The 21,970-nt window shown below is 41.5% G+C and overlaps 1 protein-coding gene across 10 annotated transcripts in view; it reads right to left on the bottom strand.

Moving 5' to 3' along the window:
• KAT6B (lysine acetyltransferase 6B) overlaps nucleotides 1–21,970 on the bottom strand; it is a 188,332-nt gene that overhangs the window by 25,676 nt on the left and 140,686 nt on the right. For all 10 annotated transcript variants that reach the window (XM_073353167.1, XM_073353164.1, XM_073353168.1 and 7 more), the window contains 2 exons: nucleotides 21,571–21,732; nucleotides 16,897–16,990 (listed from right to left, as the gene is read on the bottom strand). In XM_073353167.1, coding sequence (XP_073209268.1) covers nucleotides 16,897–16,990; nucleotides 21,571–21,732 — 256 coding nt within the window. The remainder of the gene's footprint in view (nucleotides 1–16,896; nucleotides 16,991–21,570; nucleotides 21,733–21,970) is intronic.

The following is a 21,970-nucleotide window of genomic DNA, read 5'->3' as shown; positions in this document are numbered from 1 at the left end:
CAAAGCTTCTTTAATTCATATAAATCCTAATACTATAAATCCCACTGTATTGGGGGGATCAAGTTTCAACACAGCAGAATCCTGCCACGGTTAAAGAATTGCTCAGTCTTGCCTGCATAAACAAGCCCAAAGCATGTTTTAACTATGTTGCCACACCACATTACAGTCCTGGGGCTGTGGTACGATTCAGTCCTGTCTATTACACAGGACTACTGTTTTCACAAAACTAATCCCAGTTTAAAACTCTGCCAGGGAATTATGGTGTTGTAAATCAGATCTCTCCAAACTAGTCATTTATTTCGTTTTGTAGGTAATGTGCCATGGAGCTATTTTTGCTCAAGTTCCCCAGCACTGCTAGTACTGGTTCAGTTCCACCGGCAGTAACAACAGTGGAATCACAGATGTAGGTGGGCCTTCCGGTAGCTGCCAGGTTGGAAGTTGCATGTCATCTAACCCTGCTCATAACATATCTACACAACATGGTGCTTAAATGCCAACCCGCTGATTGCACCTGAACTACACTAGTGCTCCTGCTGGTGGAGCTCAACTGGTGGTAGCAACGATGGGAAATTTTAGCAGCAGTATCCTAGATTAGACAGGACTTTTGAAAACCTGAAGCAATTTACAACTTGTTTTGTTGTCCTGAGATAAAAATCAAAAGCTTTTTATCATCTTTTGTAGTGAATTGGTGTCTCAAACCAATTTACTTCGTTAACTGCTCATGCTGCAAAAGTAGTTACACATGTAACTGAATTTCTCTTAACCCACTGCACTGAATTTCCAAGAGCTCAATTTTTTAATTTGAAAAAAGATTTGCTGATGTGACAATATCCTGCAGTTCAGCAATATTCAGTCTAAACACCACTCAATACAAGTAGTCAATGGATTTTTTCTACTGAATTTATTTTCAATCTTACTAAATTTAGAGTAATGAACATTTAAACTTCTACGTCTGTGCAACACATCATACCGTGTCAGAGCACTAAAATAGCCAATGGAAAGGACTTCACCAAGAGGCACTCTCCTTTCATGCATGACATCACCTCCTGAATATGCTATTATTGGAAACTGGACATTTGGAGAACTAACCAGTTTTATGCTTTTCCTGCTAACATCTTGCATGCTGTTCTGGTTTCATGCCACAAACAGGTTTTATACATAAATCTGATATCCTCTTACACCGAACAACATATATTAACAGCTGTTTAAACAAAATTGATGAATGGACAAAAGTCTCATGAGTATTCTGACTGATCACTTGGTCCAGAGTGATTACAGTATAAAGAGGAACATTTGCACTTCAATTTAGTATGCAATTAGCCAATTTATACAGCTAGCCAATATGCAATTAATTAGTGCAACAAGGACTATGCCATTCTTATGCACCTAAGCTGATTATGTAGTTAAGCACTATGCTCTGAAGTTCACTGTATTTAATCTATCTGCCACTGAAGTCACAAATCACAATTCCGCTACTGATAGGAGTCTGATTGGGAAATAATGTCTGTCCAGACAGTGAACTGCATGCGGCACTATGCAAGGAGAATGGATTTGGAAGCATAATCTGAAGCTTTGAGGCACATAATGAGTATTCAGTCCAATTAAGAGCCTCAAAAAATAACCTCTCAAAAATTGAAGTTATTAAAAACAGCTTTTTTAATATTGAAACTTCTTTCTGCTGTAAAGGCCATACTCTCTAGTTCACTTGTCTCATTTTGCTTAATACAGCTACATAAGTCTGCTGTATATTTGCACAGCACAAATAACTATAGCATTCAGGTGCTAATATGTTAGTAAAATCATAAATTCACAATACACCATTACACACTGCACTTAGATCTGATCTAGAAAGATTATGAATAAAGCTTTTGTACTACCCCTGACAACTCAAGTCTGCCAATTCCAGTTTCAAGTGTGCCTGCATACTATATATACATACGCAAGTATATGTACACTTACACACACAGCATCACAGGCAACCCCTGTACCATTTGAATGGTTCTCACAATGAAGATAGACTCAAATTACTTAGGAAAGCTTTTCAGATACATACACTAAAGATGCCATCACATTGCTGAAAACCCTGAGCACACAAAAGAACTGCCACCAAACTGAACTGCTGCCAAAACTTGGGAACAGCTTGAGATCTGAAACTTTCTCACAGAGGCCCTCACAGACTAGAATGGGGCCTTTCAGAAAAAGAAAAAGTCAGCAGCACTTTTTCATGTTCAAGAGATTGCTCTTAAATAATCTGCATTGCTGAACTCTTATTTTCTTTCCGATATTTGATTTTTTTTTAAAACTTACACTACAGCAATAGAAGGTATTAAAAAGAAACCATCTAATGCAAAGGAAGAGAGGGTCAGTGAACTTTTCTCAAAAGCATTTTCTGAGCTTTTATACATCCCCTTTAAAGGCTCCCAATGAGTGAATAACCATACTCAGAAGGGTTCACATCAGGCAGGTTTTTATTAAACTGAGTTTTATTGACCATACAACCTGGCAAAATAAATCCTTAATATGCAAAGAAAGAACTGGAGGGATTTAGTGCAACATACTGTATCACACAAGAGCTTTGAAAGCAAAATAGCAAACACTGGTAACAATTTTTATGATAAACTACCACCTAAATGGAAAGGCAAGATATATTCACAGTATTTTAAACTATACCAAGAGACAGCTTTTAATTCTGTGCCATAACCAACAGTTTGTTTTTAAAATGAAATGATGCAAGAAATTATTAGAAAAACAAACAATGAGAAAGCAGCTGTATAGTACAGTGCACTCTAAGTTGATGTTTCAGCACAGAATTTCAAGCTCCAAGTAGGAAATACCAAGGAAAAGAAAAAAGAGAGAGAAAACCCAGAAAGGCCAAAATGTGAGATTAATATAAACGTACCCTCCCAAAATATGACTTGTTCATAAATAGTCTGTCCTATTTATGGCAATATTTTCCATGTGTGTGTATCCATACCTCCCATACAGGTCGGGGGGAGGAGGGGGAACTGTCAAAGATCGAGGACCTTAAATAGGAGTTTATATCCTTTTTGAAGATGCCTTAAGAATGCTTTCAAAGGGGCCACAATGCCAGGGTCCTTGTAAACATTACTGCTGAGAAAAAGAAAGGTCAGCTGTAACTTGAGATTCTTAGGTAAGTGAACAACCTGCTACATTCTCTTTTCTTCTTTGTCCAGTTAAAGAAAAAGCTTTACTTACTTTGAACAGGGCCAAGTCAAAGTTTTTCTCATTACCGTTACGAGGAAGAATGGTAGCTATCACTCACCTCTACATTCTCAACTAAATGCAGCACAGGGGGCCTGAAACCTTTGGTTCCTTTATAGAAAGTTTCAAAGAAGAGGCTAAACAAATTCCCTCGACTAAGGGAAGGAAGGGTAATGCAGACAGCATTAAAGTCAAAACAACAAAAAGCTCCCTTTGAAAATTAATTGGCTAACACTCACTTCACCTGTGCCAGTCACCAGTAAATCCTTGACTGGGTTGTTTTTTTTGGTCTACACGAAGTGGACTAATTAGAACTGTAGTGAGAGAATAAGTGAGAGGAGAGGAATTACAGCACCTCTGAAACCAAAACCAGGGTGCCTGGTGCCAACAGGAGGAACAGATTTGTTAGCAGGTTAAGCAGTTCAAAAGATCATTACTGATGTTTGATTCTTGTCCTGGATTTTATAAATATATTAATGACTTCAAACACTGAGATGTTTATAAATAGTATATGTAATTGTAACAGTTGAATAAATGTCATTAAGAACCACTGTTATTTTCTGGTGCTCCCATAACATCGAGGGCTAAGCAACAACATCGGTTGCAAAATAGACTAGATGGTTGATTTGAAGATGGTGATCATATTTTTAACAAACTCTGAGAACTACAGAAGGTAACAGAGGGTACTTACGATGAGATAACCCATATTTCCAGGTAAGCTATTTATAATCATCTCAACTGATAAGTCTGTCATTCCAAGACAGAGAGAGATGGTCTCTAGCACTACTAAAGAGCATTCAAACAACTGGGACAGGGGCTCATGGAGGTTCTGTAATCAAAAGTCACATCATAGCTGTGCATATTGGTGCACATAACAAAAATTCATGCAGCGGGGGCGGGACAGAGGGTTGGGGCCGGGGGAGGCGTGTCTCTCCCCCCTGGCCATGGCAGATCCAGGGGAGAGGTATCTCTCCATGCCACTGTACTGAGAGCCTGTGTGATGCTTAACAGGCTGCTGCACAGCCGCACAGCATAGAGGGAACTTAGGTTCTGGCCTAAGGTCAGGGAACAAAGCTAGGAGTAGAGCAGCCCTATGTTCTTTTAAAAAGAAGGGAGGGGAAGATTGAGGGCAGGGTGGCCTAGATGCCAATATATGAAAGGAAGGGAAGGAGCTGAGTGCCTTAGGAGGGTCTAACTGGAGCAGGGAATGCGGGAGGAGGATCTTTAAATGTCTCTGATATATAAATGGATACATCTGCATATGATGTGTGATGAAAGAGAAAAATGGAGTAAGTGATGGGGAGACCATGAACACAGTGCGACTGGGTGGGAGGTGAATGCAATGGGTGATGGGGAATAAGGAGAATGGGGAACAGGAATAGGAGAGAGAGAAGACTGAGGAACTGAGAAAGGAAAGGGTGAATCAGGGAGAAGGGAGAGGAGAGAGAGTGAATTAATGGGGATAGGTAGATTGAATTTAGGTGAGTGTATAAGTGAAAGAGAATGTATACGTGGCTACATGAAGGACTAAGAATTAAACCTGCATGCAGTCAGGCATTCTACACAAAGGGGGAAAAATAATGGAAGGAACATTGTTGAAAGGGAACAATCCCTTGGTCCCTCTGCAACCCAAACTGAGGACAGTGTCTGTACACCAAATCTCACAAAATGTATTATTTAGGAACATTTATGTAACAGGCTAGTTTCATCTATCTATCTGACCCAATCCTCTTTGTTAGGAATAATACTTTTATATCACTGTACAACATGCATTCCTGTTTTTCAGTCTAAAATTGTTAAAGATATTTAAATAAACAAAAACAAAAAAACCTTTTAAAAAGTAAAACCAATTGAATTAAGGAGTTTAGTTTGAAGTTTGCTTGGAGGGACATGGGGATAAGGTATCAGAATTAAAAATATCAGGTATTAGGTATGGAACACAAACATCTTTATGCCTATTTTCCAGATTCTTAAATCCTCTGTTAAAACCTAGAAATGGCAGACTTCCTGCATTCAGGTGGAATTCTTATAATTTCAATAAGTTTCTTAGGGATCTTTCAAGAGTCCTGCTGACAGAGAAAGGGACTCAAGTTTTCATCTGAGGCAATCAAATACCAAAGGTTACATGTTGGTAATATCTACAACAGACTGTTAAGGGAAGAACGAGGTTATCTTAGCGAGCGCGCTGTCTTGTTGAAATGTTGCCAGCAACAGGGAAATGAATGGAAGTGCCAGACGACATATGCCATGGGAGAATGCCTGCTGTTTTCATCAGCACACTGCAATATAACTGGACTGTGTGGTTGACCATAGAAGCAAACAGGTTGGTCAATGCAGATGCTTTTTTATGAAAATCTGTAACCTTTCTGGGTCAAGCCTGCCTACTCACCCATTCTACTTTAAAGTCAACTTTGCCTATCAAATGCCCTGTCTTGACTGTTACCATGTTTTAGCCTTCCTTCTAGTTGCTTTCAATGCTACCTTTCAATCACTGAAATATAGGTGCTCTTTGGTTAGAACAGTCTTATCGTTATGTCTGAAGTGACATATCAGATTTCTTTTACCGTTCTGATAAATGCACAGTGTCCTGAAGCTCCATAAAATATGCTGAGAAATCCCCACAGGCTGATTTTCTTGGAATAATCATAAATCAACAAAACTTTTTTCAAAATTCATCTTTAGAAGAGTTCCTCTCTCTGAGCCAGGGAACTGTGGGAACTGCAGTCCACACACAGAAAGATTTTAAAACAACATTTTGATCCAGCACACTGAGCCAAAACAGATCAGCATTTTCCAAACATAAAAGAGCATGAATGCTACAATATTAAATCAGTATTGCATCATATTCTCAATAGACGGAAATAAGAAAAATCTGGAGATTCCAGCACTGCACCTTACAAAATCATGCATAAAAATTACGGAAGCTGCAGTAGCCAAGCAAATAAACAGGAGGGCAGGAACCTTTGCACAATATAGGTAAAGGCTGCTAAAAGGATGTGGAACTGTGTGGGGAGGAGAAGCTGCAGTGCCACCTCTTTCAGTCCACACCAGCACTGCAATGGTGCAGGATGACCGGATGCAAAGGCGGTGGAGTCGGGCCCCAAGCATGTGTAATCACAATGGTGCTAACAGTGCTAGTGCACTATTGCAAATGCTCATGCATGGATGCAAGATACTTGCAATGCAAAATTCTCTACTGTAGAGAAGACTGGAATAAGTTCCACAAAACCAGAACTTCAAAAAAGATCTGCCCCTAGTCCACTTCTAGCTGAACCTAGGGAGCTACAGCCAACTTGCTGCCCAGCATTTGATTAACCACTAAGCACCAAATGCTCAGCTCATGCATAGGAGTGCCCACTCTGCCGCACCAGCTGAGATCACATGATGATGATGTCATCATAGACAACCTGGAAGCCATGGAGTTGGCTGCCTGCAGCATGGACCATAATTTGTTCTACGACATACTCCTCTGGATCCACCCTAGGGCCTTCCAGCCACTCACCTGAGATCCTGTGCTGCTTTTGGTTTGATGGCCAAGGGGGAGGGGAGAATCTGTTCTCCTCCGAGCGATTGCTCATATAGATTCTAAACCAGGTGTGCGCGCGCCGCATGCACAGCCGTCGGAAAGTTTTCCCCGAGCAGCATCCGTCGGGTCGGCAGTGGAGCCCCCTGGAGTGATGCTGCCATGGTGCTCAATATATGACCCTGCCGATCCGGAGCCCTCTCAGTTCCTTCTTACCGCCTGTGACGGTCGTTGGAACGGTGGCGTCTTGCTCAGCAAGTTCTCCATGTTTCCCTAGCTTTGTTTAGAAAGTAGTCCTGATTTTTGTTGATAGTTTCTTTTGATTTTGTTGTAGTTAGTGGCAGTGGGGTTGGGGGGGGGTTACCCTCCACCCCGACTGTCTTTCTTCGGAGCTCTCATGCCCAAGTCCCCAGGATTTGAGCCTTGCAAGTCCTGCTCCAAGCCCATGCCAACAGGCAACCCCCACGACTCTTGTCTGAAGTGTCTGGGGGAGGCTCACCAAGCCGAGAAGTGCAGGATCTGCAAGGGATTTCATCCTCAGACTAACCAAAACTATGCCAAAACCATCTGGCAGACCCTGGCCTCCATTCCTCCTATGGCCAAGGGGGTCCAATGCAAAAACTTTGTACCTTCAAAGGGGTGCGACTACCTATTCATGCACCTGCAGCCCTGTTCGCTGGTGGTTGGGGCTGTGAATGAGAAGAAGCGGCATGGGCAGCAGGTCCCAGCGCCCAAGTCTAATGACGCCAAGCAGCTAGATATGTTTGGCCGCAAGGTATAGTCCACGGAGGGGCTCCAGCTCAGGATTGCAAATCAGCAGGCACCTGAGCCGCTACAACTTTAGCTCCTAGAACTCCATGCTGAAGTTCAAGGAGCTTGTGCCACCTGAGTCCAGGGAGGAGTTTGGGGCCCTTATTGACGAGGGCAAGATGTTGGCATGGACTCTTTTCAGGCCTTACTGGATGCTGCAGACTTAGCCGTGTGTACCTTGTCCTCTGGGATTGCCATGAGGCGCACCTCTTGGTTGCAAGCCTCTGGCCTGCCTCCTGAAGTTCAGCAGACACTGCAGGACCTGCCCTTTGACAAGGAGGGCCTGTTCGCGGAGCAGACTGACTCTAGGCTGCATAGCCTTAAGGACTCAAGGGTGACTATGAAGTCCCTGGGTATGCACGCCCTGGCAACCCAGCGGAAACACTTCAAGCCCCAGCAGCCACAGCAGCGCTCCTACCTTCCTTGGCCGAGGCATGACTTTTACAGGCGGCGGGGACAGAATGGCAGAAGGAAGCCCTCCAACCCCCCGTATGGGCAAGGCTGGGGCCTAACCAAACCATTGTCGGCTTCCAAGCTGGCCTTTTGAAGGGACTCCCGACGACGATGTACCAGACTTACCCCCAGATCCTTCCCTGCCCTTTTTTGAATTATCACACTTCCACCGTGCGTGGTCCCAAATAACCTCGGACAGCTGGTGGAAGCGGGATACTTTGCACAGTGGAAGCGGGATACTCTCTCCAATTCTGCTCCTATCCGCCTTCCCACTCCCCTCTTCCCCATCCCTCTTCAGGGACCCCTCTCTCACGAGCAACTTCTTATTCAGGAGGTTCGGGCGCTCCTCGCCATGGGGGTGGTAGAAGAGGTTCCATGGGACCTAAGGGGAAAGGGGTTCTACTCTTGATATTTCCTAATCCCCAAGGCCAAAGGGGGCCTCCAGCCCATTCTGAACCTGCGTGGGCTCAACTGGAGACTGGTACGCCACCCTTGACATGAAGGACGTGTACTTCCACATAACAATTCATCCGGCGCACAGGCGCTTCCTGTGCTTTGTGGTCAATCATGAACATTACCAGTTTACAGCCCTTCCATTTGGTCTTTCAACAGCTCCCCGAGTGTTCACCAAGTGTACGTCAGTCATGGTTGCCTTCCTCCGTCGATGGCAGGTGCAAGTGTATCCCTACCTTGACAACTGGTTACTTCGGGGCCGCACCAGAGAGCAGGTGCAGTCCCAACTCCGCCTGGTCAGGTGTACATTCGAATGACTGGGTTTCAACGTGAAGAAATCGACCTTAGAATTCACCCAGAGGATAGAATTCATCGGGCTGGTGCTGGACTCCGTTCAGGCACGGGCCCTCCTAACTGACTCCTGCTTTCTTGCTATCGCAGGCATCATTCAAGACCTTCAGCAATTCCTGACCTCAATAGCATGAGAGTGCATGAGTCTCCTCAGGCACATGGCTTCATGCACATATGTGACCCAGCAAGCCAGGCTCCGGCTCAAGCCATTGCAAGCATGGCTCACCTCCGTCTACCACCTGAGGCGCAACAGCTTGAATTCAGTGGTCACTGTACCGGGGCAGGTCCTCGCCTCCCTCCGCTGGTGGCTCGACCCCCGAGTGGTGTACGTGGCCTTGAAACAGCGAATCATGCCTTGGTCGAAAGGTTGGGGGATAGAAGTGGTATTGGGGGGGAGAAAGATGACTTCAACGTTGTTATGTACAAACCGGAGTGCTGCCGGGTGGCCAGGAGCATTGTCTATGATCAGCAACACTTTAAAGTCAAGTCCTTTCTCTTCAAGTTACCGCTTGACCTCCGGAATGAAACACTTGTGGAACCAATCCAGAAATAATGCTGACGTCACCCAAGCCTTTTTATTTTATTGCCAGAACACAGGCAGGAGATTTTTGTTCTTGCCTTTTAGGGCACAGGGATTTGCAGCCCTGTAGAGCAAACCCTGCTTTATTAAATGCCCAGCTGCATTGCCACAAAACAATACAGTCCCACGGTCTTTAGCTGCTTTGAAGTCAGGGGTTTGTCTTTCTGATTTTGAAGTGTAAGTGTGGTTGGGCATTTTTTTCCAGAAGAGCCCAGTCTCATCAGCATTAAAAACTTGTTCCGGAAGATAGCCCTTTTCTTCTATGATTTTCTTTAATTGTTTGGGGTAGGCTTTTGCTGCCTCTTCATTGGCAGATGCAGCTTCACCAGTAGTCTGCACGTCTTTGAGGTTGAAGTGGTTCCTAAAACTGTTAAACCAACCTTGGCTGATTTTGAATTCTTTCTCTTCAGAAGGCTGTCCCTCTTCGGTGGGAGGTTTGAACAGTGCATAGAAGCGAAGAGCCCTTTCTTGCAACGTGTTGCCATCGATAGACACACGTTTACGGTTCATGTCTTCCAGTCATAAGTTTAATGCCTTTTCAGTCTTCACTAGTCTTCACCTGGCTCGTCACCTTAGCAGTTACTGGAGCACTTGATGCCACGGCTTGACGAATTTCTCTCTCTCGAATCCTGATGGCACGGATGCTAGATTCTTTGCGGCAATATTTACGCGCCACGTTGGAAACTGACATACCGTCTCTCAATAAGTCCAACAAGGCCAGTTTTTCCTCCAGCATTGGAACAGATCGCTGTTTCTTCGGATGAGCACCAGATGAAGTAGTTGGCTTGTGTTTAGGGGCCATGTTGTATGAAAAATACGTACAGTATCTTTAAACACTAGAATCACACTCAGCGCGGCGAGATGCTTACACTATGAGAGGCACGCAGGAACTGAGACTGACTGAGGGAACAGCAGATCCACGTCTCCCATCTCACACTCACTCCGGGGCATACACTCATTGAGTGGAATGGTGGGTGGAATCGCCCACACTATTTACAGGTATCTTGTTATTTTTCTTTTTTTTTTGCTGAGCGCGTATAGTTGAATTTGCGTAAGTTAAATGCGCGTATGATGCGACTCACCTGTACTCTGCTGTGCCCAACTGGCCTGGCTCTATCACAATATATATAAAGAAAGGAAGAAGGAAGCTCCTGCCCCAGGCATATTCAGGATTTTCTCTTTCTTTCAGGAACTGCTTAAAGCTACCAAAATAACCTGCCTTCACTTACTATCACACCAAACCCACCTCTTCCAATTCTCTAAAACACACGATGTGATCTAAAGAGACAAATCACCCTACCCCAATAGAATAGGACACCATCACAATCCAGGGACAAAAAACACCTACACTGAACACAAAAATCTGTATTTATTGGCTCAAATTTTGGAACACTGGTATTTAAAGTTAGGCACCTAAATAAAAGTAGCCCGGTTTTATATGGACTGAGCACCAACAGTTTTCAAATAAATCAGGGGGAGTTAACATGATTACCGCCTCCGAAAAATTAGTTTTCTAAATTTGGATTGGGATGCCTAACTTCAACTAACCTATTCTGAAAATTTTGGTCATTGGTTTTCCCAAGACAAAATAGCATCTGACAATGAGTAACGATACTGTATTTGTAAACTGATATTTTTCTAATGGCACAAAAGTTGGAATAATGAGTAATGTTCTTAAGAGTTATTCCAAATACAAGTGAAAAACACTGTGTGGAAACTAACACACGTAATATAATGTAATATAAGAATATTTATTAAAGTATACTGGGCGCAATAAAAAAAGAACAGTCACTTGAATCTTCTTCATAGCTAATAACTTTGTACAAAACTCTTACTTTTAGAATATAAGACAAGTTAATTTTAGAGTAAGTGAATTAAAGAAAGTCAAACCAAATCTGGGTTTAAATATGAGCAGTTCTTCAATCTCAACAAATAGCTTGGAACTGGATATTGCATTTCCTGGGCCCCACCAAAATCGCTGGAGTCAAGAAACAGACTTTTGTTCTATAAACTGTGACAAAGTTCCTCCTCTACCTTGGTGGGTCTTGCGCTAATTGGTGGATTTGCTCGCCTCGGAGATTCATGGCAGCCCTCAGTTTGGCTGTTTTCGTGAACCCACAATCTAGGTCAACTCCTCCTGTGTCTGATCAGGAGTTGGGAGGTTTGGGGGGAACCCGGGCACGCCCTCTACTCCGGGTTCCAGCCCAGGGCCCTGTGGAATGCAGCTGTCTAGAGTGCCTCCAGGAAAAGCTGTGTGACAGCTACAATACCCTGGGCTACTTCGCCATGGCCTCCTCCCAACACCTTCTTTATCCTCGCCATAGGACCTTCCTCCTGGTGTCTGATAATGCTTGTACTCCTCAGTTCTCCAGCAGTCCGCGTTCTCACTCTCAGCTCCTAGTGCCTCTTGCTCCCAGCTCCTCACACGTGCACCACAAACTGAAGTGAGTGCATTTTTAAACCCAGGTGCCCTGATTAGCCTGCCTTCATTGATTCTAGCAGCTTCTTGATTGGCTGCAGGTGTTCTAATCAGCCTGTCTGCCTTAATTGTTTCCAGAAAGTTCCTGATTGTTCTGGAACCTTCCGTTTTACCTTACCCAGGGAAAAGGGACCTACTTAATCTGGGGCTAATATATCTGCATTATATCACTCTCCTGTAGCCACTGGCCCGACCCTGTCATAAAACATACATCTTACCAGGCTTTCAAAAACCAGAATGGACAAGGTGCATAATGTCGTGTTATAGAACACTTCCATTGAACTTAATTGTCACATACAGTAACACATGTGAAAAGAGATGTTGGCTGAAGGCATAATCAATTTTCATCCCTGCCATTGAAATGTCTTAATACACAAACTTCTTCCTCCTTCATAATTTGGTCTGCTCTTCCTCAAAACATACTTTTTCACTCAAGAGAATTCACAATACTGTATTCATTTTGTCTGTGGGAACCAAGAAGTTTGAACATAGTACACCTCTACCCTGATATAATGTGGTCTGCAGGAGCCAAAAAATCTTACCGCATTATATGTGAAATTGCGTTATATCGAACTTGCTTTGGCCCCCCTGCTCCTTGTCCCCTGACCGCCCCCTCCAGAGACCCCCTGTCCCTAATCACCCCCAGGATCCCACCCAAACCCCCTGCTCCCTGTCCCTTGACTGCCCCGACCCCTATCCACACCTCTGCCCCCCGACAGGCACTCACCAGCAGCGGCGGGAAGCGGAGAAACGTGGCCCCAGCCTGCTCCACTCCGCCAGCTCCCAGCCGCGGTGCTCCGCTTCCCGCCGCTGGTGAGTGCGGGGAGGTTGGGGAAAAGACCCCTTCCCCCAAGCCCCCTCCCCCGAGCGACACGGCTAGGGCCAGGGCGAGGAAAGCAGAGCAGGCTGCTCCCAGCTCCCCGCTAATCCCCCGGGCCACTCTGGGCCTGCAGGGCCCCCAAAAGTGCCCCCCACAGCTCCTGCCTCCCAGACCCTGGGGGGGGCAGGGGAGGGGCTGCTTTACCGCGTTATATGCGAACCTGTGTTATATTGGGTCGCGTTATATCAGGGTAGAGGTGTATTATACTAATAGTTATAATCAGGTTTAGAAACAATAGTCATTTCAGCTCCTCTCCCTCACTCCAAAAGCAGTTCATTCCAGGTAATCTAACAGAAAAATGCAACATGGAATAGTGGTACAAATAGGTTACTTACACATAGACAGCTGTACGTTAACAGATGTTGAGAAGAAAGGGACAGACAGAAAAAAGATAAATTGGATCCTTTATATAATTTTTTGTTATTTATTTTTATAGTAAAAACCTAAGAGATTTTCCCTTGGGCATCACATGCCAAAAATCAACCTGATCTTTCTCTAAAGACAAACTTATTCCATGAAATCTAATGTCTATACCACCCAGCAGTTTGGACAAAAGAAGTGTGACTAGCAGTGTGCACCAAAGCAATATGCTCTAACTCCCCTGGGTGGGAGCTGTGGGTGCAAATCAAAAGGTTCCTACTTCATGCTAATAAAGTCCTCTTCAAACAGGACTACATCACTGGGAACTAGGAACCTTTTACTTCGCACCTCTAGCATCTACATGGGGGAGTTACAGCACATCACCTTGGAGCGCCCTGCTATTCACACCCCCGTAGCCGGAGTGCGGGGCAGTGTAGACACAGCCTAAGTAAAAAGGTCTCCCAGACATCAGATGCTACACAATTCAAACTATACATGATTATCATGTATTTAAAAAAAACTAATAGGATGCAATCAACCAAATTATAGCAAAGTGCTACTAAAATGAAAGTAGTCCAGGGACTGACTTTCTCCTTAGAAAGTTTAACAAAAAAAAGGGTCACCTCAACAGAAGCCTGGGCAAATATAAACAGACAGAAAGTTATATGTGCAATGTTAATTTTTATAAAATGATAATCATGAGCCATGAAAAAGAGGCATTTCTGCTGTTTGTAAGCAATAATCTGCTCATTGTTTTGAGATAAGTATCTGATATATCTCTAAACTACAAAGCGGTGCAGCTGTTTCTCAACAGCATGATTCAGTGAGCTCGATTTTGATTATTTTAGGCTAAAAACTCTGCTGGTTGTCTTTATGAAGTCAACAGATATTATCAATTATCACTTCACAGAATCTGAGATACAACAATTATTTCCTGTTTCAAGGAGAGGGAAATGCTACGATGTGAGAATGTGGTAAATTAAGACATTTTAGTATTAATCACTATGTCAAACTTATAACCACTTTGCAAAAAGCACATTAGAATGAAACATTCTGCAGACCGATGTTTCAGGTAAGTGCTTCTTTTAGTATTCTATACTTTGACTGGTTTCAGAGTAGCAGCCGTGTTAGTCTGTATCCGCAAAAAGAACAGGAGGACTTGTGGCACCTTAGAGACTAACCAATTTATCTGAGCGTATTTGACTGTCGTTTTGTGTTGATATACCAGGAAGGTGAGGGTTAATTTTACCCTACTCAGCAGAATGTTAATTGGGCCACTCCACTCTGGCTAGTTGTATGTTTCTCCTCTGAGTATATGATCATTAAAACCCTTATTCCTAGAATATGTGGCAAGTAAGCAAAACTGAAAATGGAGGGAGATGACAATTGTGGGAAGGCATTAGAGGGCTACCAGCACTAGAGCGATTTAGCCTGCAATCTCACTGGAGAGTGGGTGGCAGTTACCAACCTGAGTGAAAGTGGAACCTGAATTCTAACTCAGATGCCCAGCTGTGCTTGTTCACCTGGGTAGAAGCTACCACCTAACTCAGGTGAGAGGGTTGTTTGTGTGGACGGCGGAAGATGAGGGATAAGGGCAAGACCAGGGTCAGAGCCTGGGCTATTTCCATAGTAAAGTCATACCTAAATCATCTCTGAGAATGAGAAAAATTCCAGGGCTCTGATGTACTGCAGGCTCTTTACAAAAAGAGAATTTGAACACAAACTTAAGCAGGGCTACCTCCAAAGCCCCACTGGTACCTTCAGATTAACAAATGCAGGAAAGTAAAAGGGATGGGGGAGGAGGCGGGTGGAAGACAGATCCAGTAAGAAGCATAGTGCATTGAGTTCTTGTGCGTGTCACTCCCTCCTGGACTGAATTAAATGAGAAAATACTCCCTTGTGCTGTGATCCAGCTGGATCTCACCAAGCTAAGCACGGCTGGGCCATGTCAAAGCTCACCTAACAGAGTGCCAAGGAACATCTAAGTTTTAAAGTGGTGTTGGCAATTCAGTAGGGGTCACTCTGCCCTTTGTATCAGTACTAAATCAAAAATCTAGGTGTTATTCGAGGGTGTGGGTGTTTTACTGAACGTGCTGTCTTTCAGATAAGGCACAAAACTGAGGTTCTGACCACTTGTGTTCATTAAGAGTTCAGCATCCCTTTTCATCAGAGTAGAGGTGTTAATCCTCATGCCTGAGCCAATTTCAAACTCAAGTAACTATCCTCCTAAATTCCCCCTGCTGTTCTAACAGTATATGGTATTCTTCACTTCCTGCCCTAAAATGTTGTGTAATCTAACCGCACAGTTAGACAGCTGTTGTGTTCCACTCCACTGGTGGCTGCCTTTCAATGGTGGATGAAGTGATCCATATCTATCTCACTGGGGTGTTGTGAAGCTTAATTGTTTGTAAAGCTATTGGATGAAAGGCACTATAGACACAGTATTTTTATTAATCCTAATGTTCTTTAAAGGCAGTGTGGTCATGCTGCGTAGAATGTTGCAAGACCGAGAGTATCAAAACTCTATAGTCATAAGCTATTGTCTTAGTCCTGCTGTTATACCATAAATGTGTTTTATTTGCATGTTAATCCACTTGCATGCCCCTTTGAGGCAGGAACCATATTACTAGAACCCTGTACATTTTTTTATTTATAAATTCTTCATTTTATTTTTTGGGAAGTTTGTTTTCTCATGGGAAGCCCATTGTAAGACAGGGTTGGGTCCTGCCCTTGGGGTGGGAGGCTCTGGGGGAAGGAGGAGGGTGCTGTAGAATGAGTCAGCCCTGCACTCACACTGCAGCGGCAGCTCTTCTCCTTCAAGGCTGGGCCCAGCTCCCCGCTCTGGGCATTGCGGCACACGGGGTTGCACTGCCACCCAGGTTTGGCCCAACCTACCTCTCCAAATTTGATGCTACACCAAGGGGCTCTACCTATTATCTTAGCTGCCTATGGAGCCGTGTACTCTTACAATGCTTTAAAATCATAGTGAAATCTCAATTTCCCATTTCCCCACATATGCTAACCTGACTTCTCTATCCTCTCTCTAAATGACATTACAAAGTCAGGTTCAAAAGCACAGAAGGCATTTAACTGAAACATTTACCTACAGAATTTTGTTTTGAATTTTATTGTAATTTCAAATTGAGGGTTTTTTGGTGATACATGGGTACGTTTAAACAAATTATCCTTAGGCTTTTCAAACAGGACAGATGTACAGATTTGCATAATAAAGCAGCAAACAAGGATACAACCATGAATGCCAGTTTATATATTTGCTACGAAGAGCAGAGTTTTCACTGGAGAAGCTAGGTAATGAAATTCCTCTTTCCCTCTCCCCCACTTTTTTTTTAAAAAGAAAAATTGAATTATGTTCTTTTCATAAGAATTGTTCTGCTAAAAATATGTTACAAGTTAAAAAAAATGTAGAAAGTGGAGAATGCCTTGGACTAACACCTTCTTTAGCTTTAATCACAAATAATTGCCTCTTTTTGTACTAATGAGCAGTGCAAAATGGAATGTAATTTAGACATTCATTCAGTGTAATAGCTTTGTGAGCTAATATTACTGCAGAGAGATCTATTCTCAATTTCCTGGAGTACAATAACAGAGCAGCAGTAAGTTTTTCACTTCAGGGAGCTTTTCTGCCCTATATAAATATAAATAGAAATCCCATTATCTATTGATAAAAACAACAAAGCAGGTTAAATAAAGTTTTATATGTTACTGTTTCCCATAACAACCATCAGCTCTGTGGCTCATGAATGTAAATAAAGCACTTCACTTACTGAAATCAATGAGAAACCTTCCAAATCCTTGCCTTTGATATTGGGGCATGATCATTATGCAGGAGACATTGTACTTCTGCTGGCAAAGCTTTTCCTGAGGGAAGGAGAAACAGATCAAGTATGTCAAAGCACTGCTGAAGTGGCCAATTCCCTGCACCTGCCACTGTCCTTGTAAAATATTCCAGAAAGGTGAAAAGACGTATCTGGTCAATACCAAAGCAGAATAAGTCTAAGGTATTCATTAATTATAAGGGGGAAAGTATCAATCAAATACACCCTCTAAATAATTTCTTTTTTCTATTTAACTAGTCAGCACTATAGAAATTAAACAAAATCCCAAGGACTTGCATAAACCATATATGACGGTTAAGTGCAAAATGGGGGGGGGGGAAGTCTTTTCATGTGATACTGATTATTCTGTCAGATATATACAAGGGGAAATAATATACACACACTCACCAAAGAGAGCAAGTTAGGTTTGCAGCAATTGCCATGTTAAATAACTTACTGCCTTTCACCTACATTTCATCTTCTACCTTTTAGCAAATACTTTTAATGCTGGTACGACAGTGTAACTCAAGTGATACAGTTTTTTCACAGACAAATGCATTCTCCTCTGATTACAAAGTGAAAGAAAAATGCTTGGGCCATCAGATCTCAGCATTTCAGGCAAGACAAAAATCACATGACTAAGAACATAATAGAAGCAAAGATTACACTGACTGCCCAAGACAAAGGGGAAAGCAGGCACAGAAACTAAACTAGGAAGCAGCCCTTGTAATATAGTCTGAAGGATTTTTGTTTTTTAAAATTTGGATGCAATGTAGGGGCAGTAATGTTTTTGCAGGAGTATCCAAAAATGCCAAAATCCACAAAAGAACAGTCCTGAGACAGGCCTCTTCCTGTATTTAGGAGTACTGCAATTAAAAATAAGTAACTTTTAAAAATAAAGCTAACAGCATCAAAGACCTAAATCAGACCACTGAAATCCAGGGTGACATATTCAACAGAAAGCTGCAGCAAGCATAGACTTGATAGGAAGCTACTCAGGGTAACACATGTAAGGAGATGCCAGAATAGTATGGGAATTGTCACTGTCACAAGTAGCAATAGGCCAGTTTCAAATCATACTCCTTCACTTACGAAATTTGATTGCCTCTTTGCCACATTTCATAAAAGTATCCCAGCTCCTGTGCAGATTTATACTGACAGTACTGCTTAGTCTCTAGTGTGGTCCAAAACCCCTTGAACTGACTGCCATAATATGTACTTTGAAATATTACTGTGCCCATTGCAAAGGATTCAGGGGAATTTTTGTCCACAAAAGAATACTAGGTACAGAAGACTGAAAAGAAAGGGCCCCAGTTCAGGAGAGCACTCCAGCATGTGCTAAGTCCTATTGAAGTCAGTGGGATTCAAGTACATGTTTCAGTGCTTTCCTGAACTGGTGCCAGGGACATGACAAAGATAAGAGACTGGGTGAGCTGTTGAGAAGAAGAGGGCCAAAACAATTTTTTGGGGGTGGGGGGAGGGAGAGGAACAAATTCCAGTCTTCATTTTGAATGTTTTTGCATCTCCAGCAGGTCCTTATACCTAATAAAGTTTAGAATAATGCCTCAGATAATGAATGTACTAGAAGGTATGTGCCAATCTGAGAAGTGGCAGTACTATTTTATCTGTAATCCACATACTTAGAATCATCTAAACTATGATTGATGAATAGGCCTACAAGGAAATAGATCAAAGACATATGAAATTCTAGGGTCTGAGGCAGTGCAAATTATGTCTGTCAATCTCACGGTTACTTAGGGAACGTCTACACTAAAAATGCTAGACTGGGATTCTTCCATTGCTGTCGTAAATCCATCCCCCTTGAGACGTGCTAACTAAATTAAAGACTTCTGTCAAGCTAGTGGTGTCTACAGTGGGGCTTAGGTCGGCTTAACTGCATTGCACAGGACATGACATTTTTCAATTTTGCCCTGAGCAATGTAGCTAGGTCGACCTATGTTTTAGGTGCACACCATGCCTTAGATTCTCTTCAAGCCTTATTTTTGAAGACAAACGTATCAGTCCAAAAACACCTCGGTAGACTATGCTGCTACTCCAACTTTATCACTTTCAACAGATCTCTTTTAAAAAAAAATTCTTTCAGATCATTTTTTGTTATTAAGAGAAAGCTAAAGGAAAATGAGAAAAATCACCCAATTTCCAAAGATAAAAATGATTGTATGACATGTTAGTTTGGAAGCCACTGATACACTAAACCTCTTATTTGAAAGTTGACAGAAACAAATATTGGCTCTTCTATTCCAGGAAATTCTACTTTTACCTTGCAATTAATTTTACTATAGCCTCTGTCAAGGCAATAAAGAGAAATTCCCTCTTAGCAATAATTGGGATTGTTGTTTTAAAATTCAAAGGATCACCACGAGCCAAAGGCATTGACTATGAAAATTAGTAACTTAGGGCTTGATTTTCAAAAGTTTAATGTGCAATTAAAAACTGCAAAAAAAAATTCAGGTATTTATGCACACAAGTGACCAAAGATTAACAGAAATGGTCATTTGTTACACGTGTAAATAGTAAGTTTTACCAAAATACATCTGTAAATACAATACAAATAACCCATTTTGTACAAATAAAACTGCTGAAAGTCAGGCATAGTATATCTATGCAGAATCTGTAACTAAGTGAATTATATAGAAAAAGATTTCATGTCAAATTGAACAATTATAAATCACCAGATAAACAGTAAAAACAGATTTAACTGAATACTAAGGCTGTCAAGTGATTAAAAAAATGAATCGCAATTAATTGCACTGTTAAATAATAAAAGAATACCATTTATTTAAATAGTTTTGGATATTTTCTACATTTTCAGATATACTGATTTCAATTACAACACAATACAAAGTGTACAGTGCTCACTTTATATTTATTTTTGATTACAAATATTTGCACTGTAAAAAAGAAACAGTATTTTTCAATTCACCTAATACAGTTACTGTAGTGCAATCTCTTTATCATGAAAGTTGAACTTACAAATGTAGAATTATGTACGAAAAAACTGCATTCAAAAACAAAACAATGTAAAACTTTAGAGCCTAGAAGTCCACTCAGCCCTACTTCTTGTTCAGCTAATTGCTCAGACAAACAAGTTTCTTTACATTTGCAGGAGATAATGCTGCCCGCTTCTTGTTTACAATATCACCTGAAAGTGAGAACAGGCGTTCGCATGGCACTGTTATAGCCAGTGTTGCAAGATATTTATGTGCCAGATGCACTAAAAATTCGATGTCCCTTCATACTTCAACCACCATTCCAGAGGAGATATATCCATGCTGATAACGGGTTGGGCTTGATAACCATCCAAAGCAGTACGGACCAACACATATTCATTTTCATCATCTGAGTCAAATGCCACCAGCAGAAAGGTTGATTTTCTTTTTTGGTGGTTCAGGTTCTGCAGTTTCCACATTGGAGTGTTGCTCTTTTAAGGCTTCTGAAAGCATGCTCTATACCTCGTCCGTCTCAGATTTTGGAAGGCACTTCAGATTCTTAAACCTTGGGTTGAGTGATGTAACTAGCTTTAGAAATTTCACGTTGGTACCTTCTTTGTGTTTTGTCAAATCTGCAGTGAAAGTGTTCTTAAATGAACAACATGTGCTGGGTCATGATCTGAGACTGCTATAACATGAAATGCGGGTAAAACAGAGCAGGAGACATACAATTCTCCCCCAAGAAGTTCAGTCACAAATTTAATGAATGCTTTTTTTTTTTTTAAACGAGCATCATCAGCATAGAAGTATGTCCTCTGGAATGGTGGCTGAAGCACGAAGAGGCATACAAATGTTTAACATAACTGGCACGTAAATACCTTGCAATCCCAGCTACAAAACTGCCATGCGAACACCTGTTCTCACTTTCAGGTGACATTGTAAATAAGAAGCTGCCAGCATTATCTCTCATAAATGTAAACAAACTTTTTTGTCTTAGCAATTGGCTGAACAAGAAGTAGGACTGAGTGGACTTGTAAGCTCTAAAATTTTACATTATTTTGTTTTTGAGTACAGTTATGCAACAAAAAATCTACATTTCTAACTTGCACTTACACGATAAAGAGATTGCACAACAGTACTTGCATGAAGTGAACTGAAAAATACTATTTCTATTGTTTGCCATTTTTACAGTGCAAATATTTGTAATAAAAAATAATATAAAGTGAGCACTGTCAACTTTGTATACTGCGTTGTAATTGAAATCAATATATTTAAAAATGTAGAAAACATCCAAAAATATTGAATAAATTTCAATTGGTATTCTATTGTTTAACAGTGTGATTAAAACTGCGATTAATTTTTTTAATCGTGATTAATTTTTTTGAGTTAACAGCATGAGTTAACTGCAATTAATTGACAGCTCTACTGAATACACGTAGAACTTTTCTCAGTTAATGTAAGTCTTTTTGGGATGGATAAAGATATTGTTATTGGTTATCAGACAGTGAACAATTTTATGAGACTTGCAGGTGGGATTTCAAATTTTAAAAAATTGTCTTCATTATCTATTGAAATTACATATGCAAAAATACTTGAATAAGAAGCATAATTTTTAACAGTGGAAAAATTATGAATTGTTAATATTAAAAAGCATATAGAGATATTGCTTTACCTTAGAGAAATATCCAACTAAGTGACAGCCTTTTTCATCATTTTTTGTAAGAACATAGAAAAGGAATGGCTCAACATCATAATACAATGTTTTGTGGTCCAGAAAAAGCTTGGCTAACAAGCAAAGATTTTGGCAATAAATTTTGCTCACGTTTCCATCAACCTAAAAGAAAAAAAAAAATCACACAGATACATTTTTTTCCCCACACAACCATTATTTCTTACAACACCACCATTTTAGCATAAAATGGTATCTTGTACTTACAGTATCCGTTAAGAAAACCTGAAAGGAAAAAAACGTTAATTTCAGAATAGAAATTCTCTATTAGTGCTAATTGTTTGCATAGCAAGAATCTTCAGAAGATCTGGATTTATCAAACAATCAAGGTAAATTGATCTGA

The sequence above is a fragment of the Lepidochelys kempii genome, chromosome 7 (assembly GCF_965140265.1).
Source record: "Lepidochelys kempii isolate rLepKem1 chromosome 7, rLepKem1.hap2, whole genome shotgun sequence".
In the NCBI taxonomy this organism is placed as follows: Eukaryota; Metazoa; Chordata; order Testudines; family Cheloniidae; genus Lepidochelys; species Lepidochelys kempii.
This window is presented reverse-complemented; position numbering and strand designations above follow the sequence as displayed.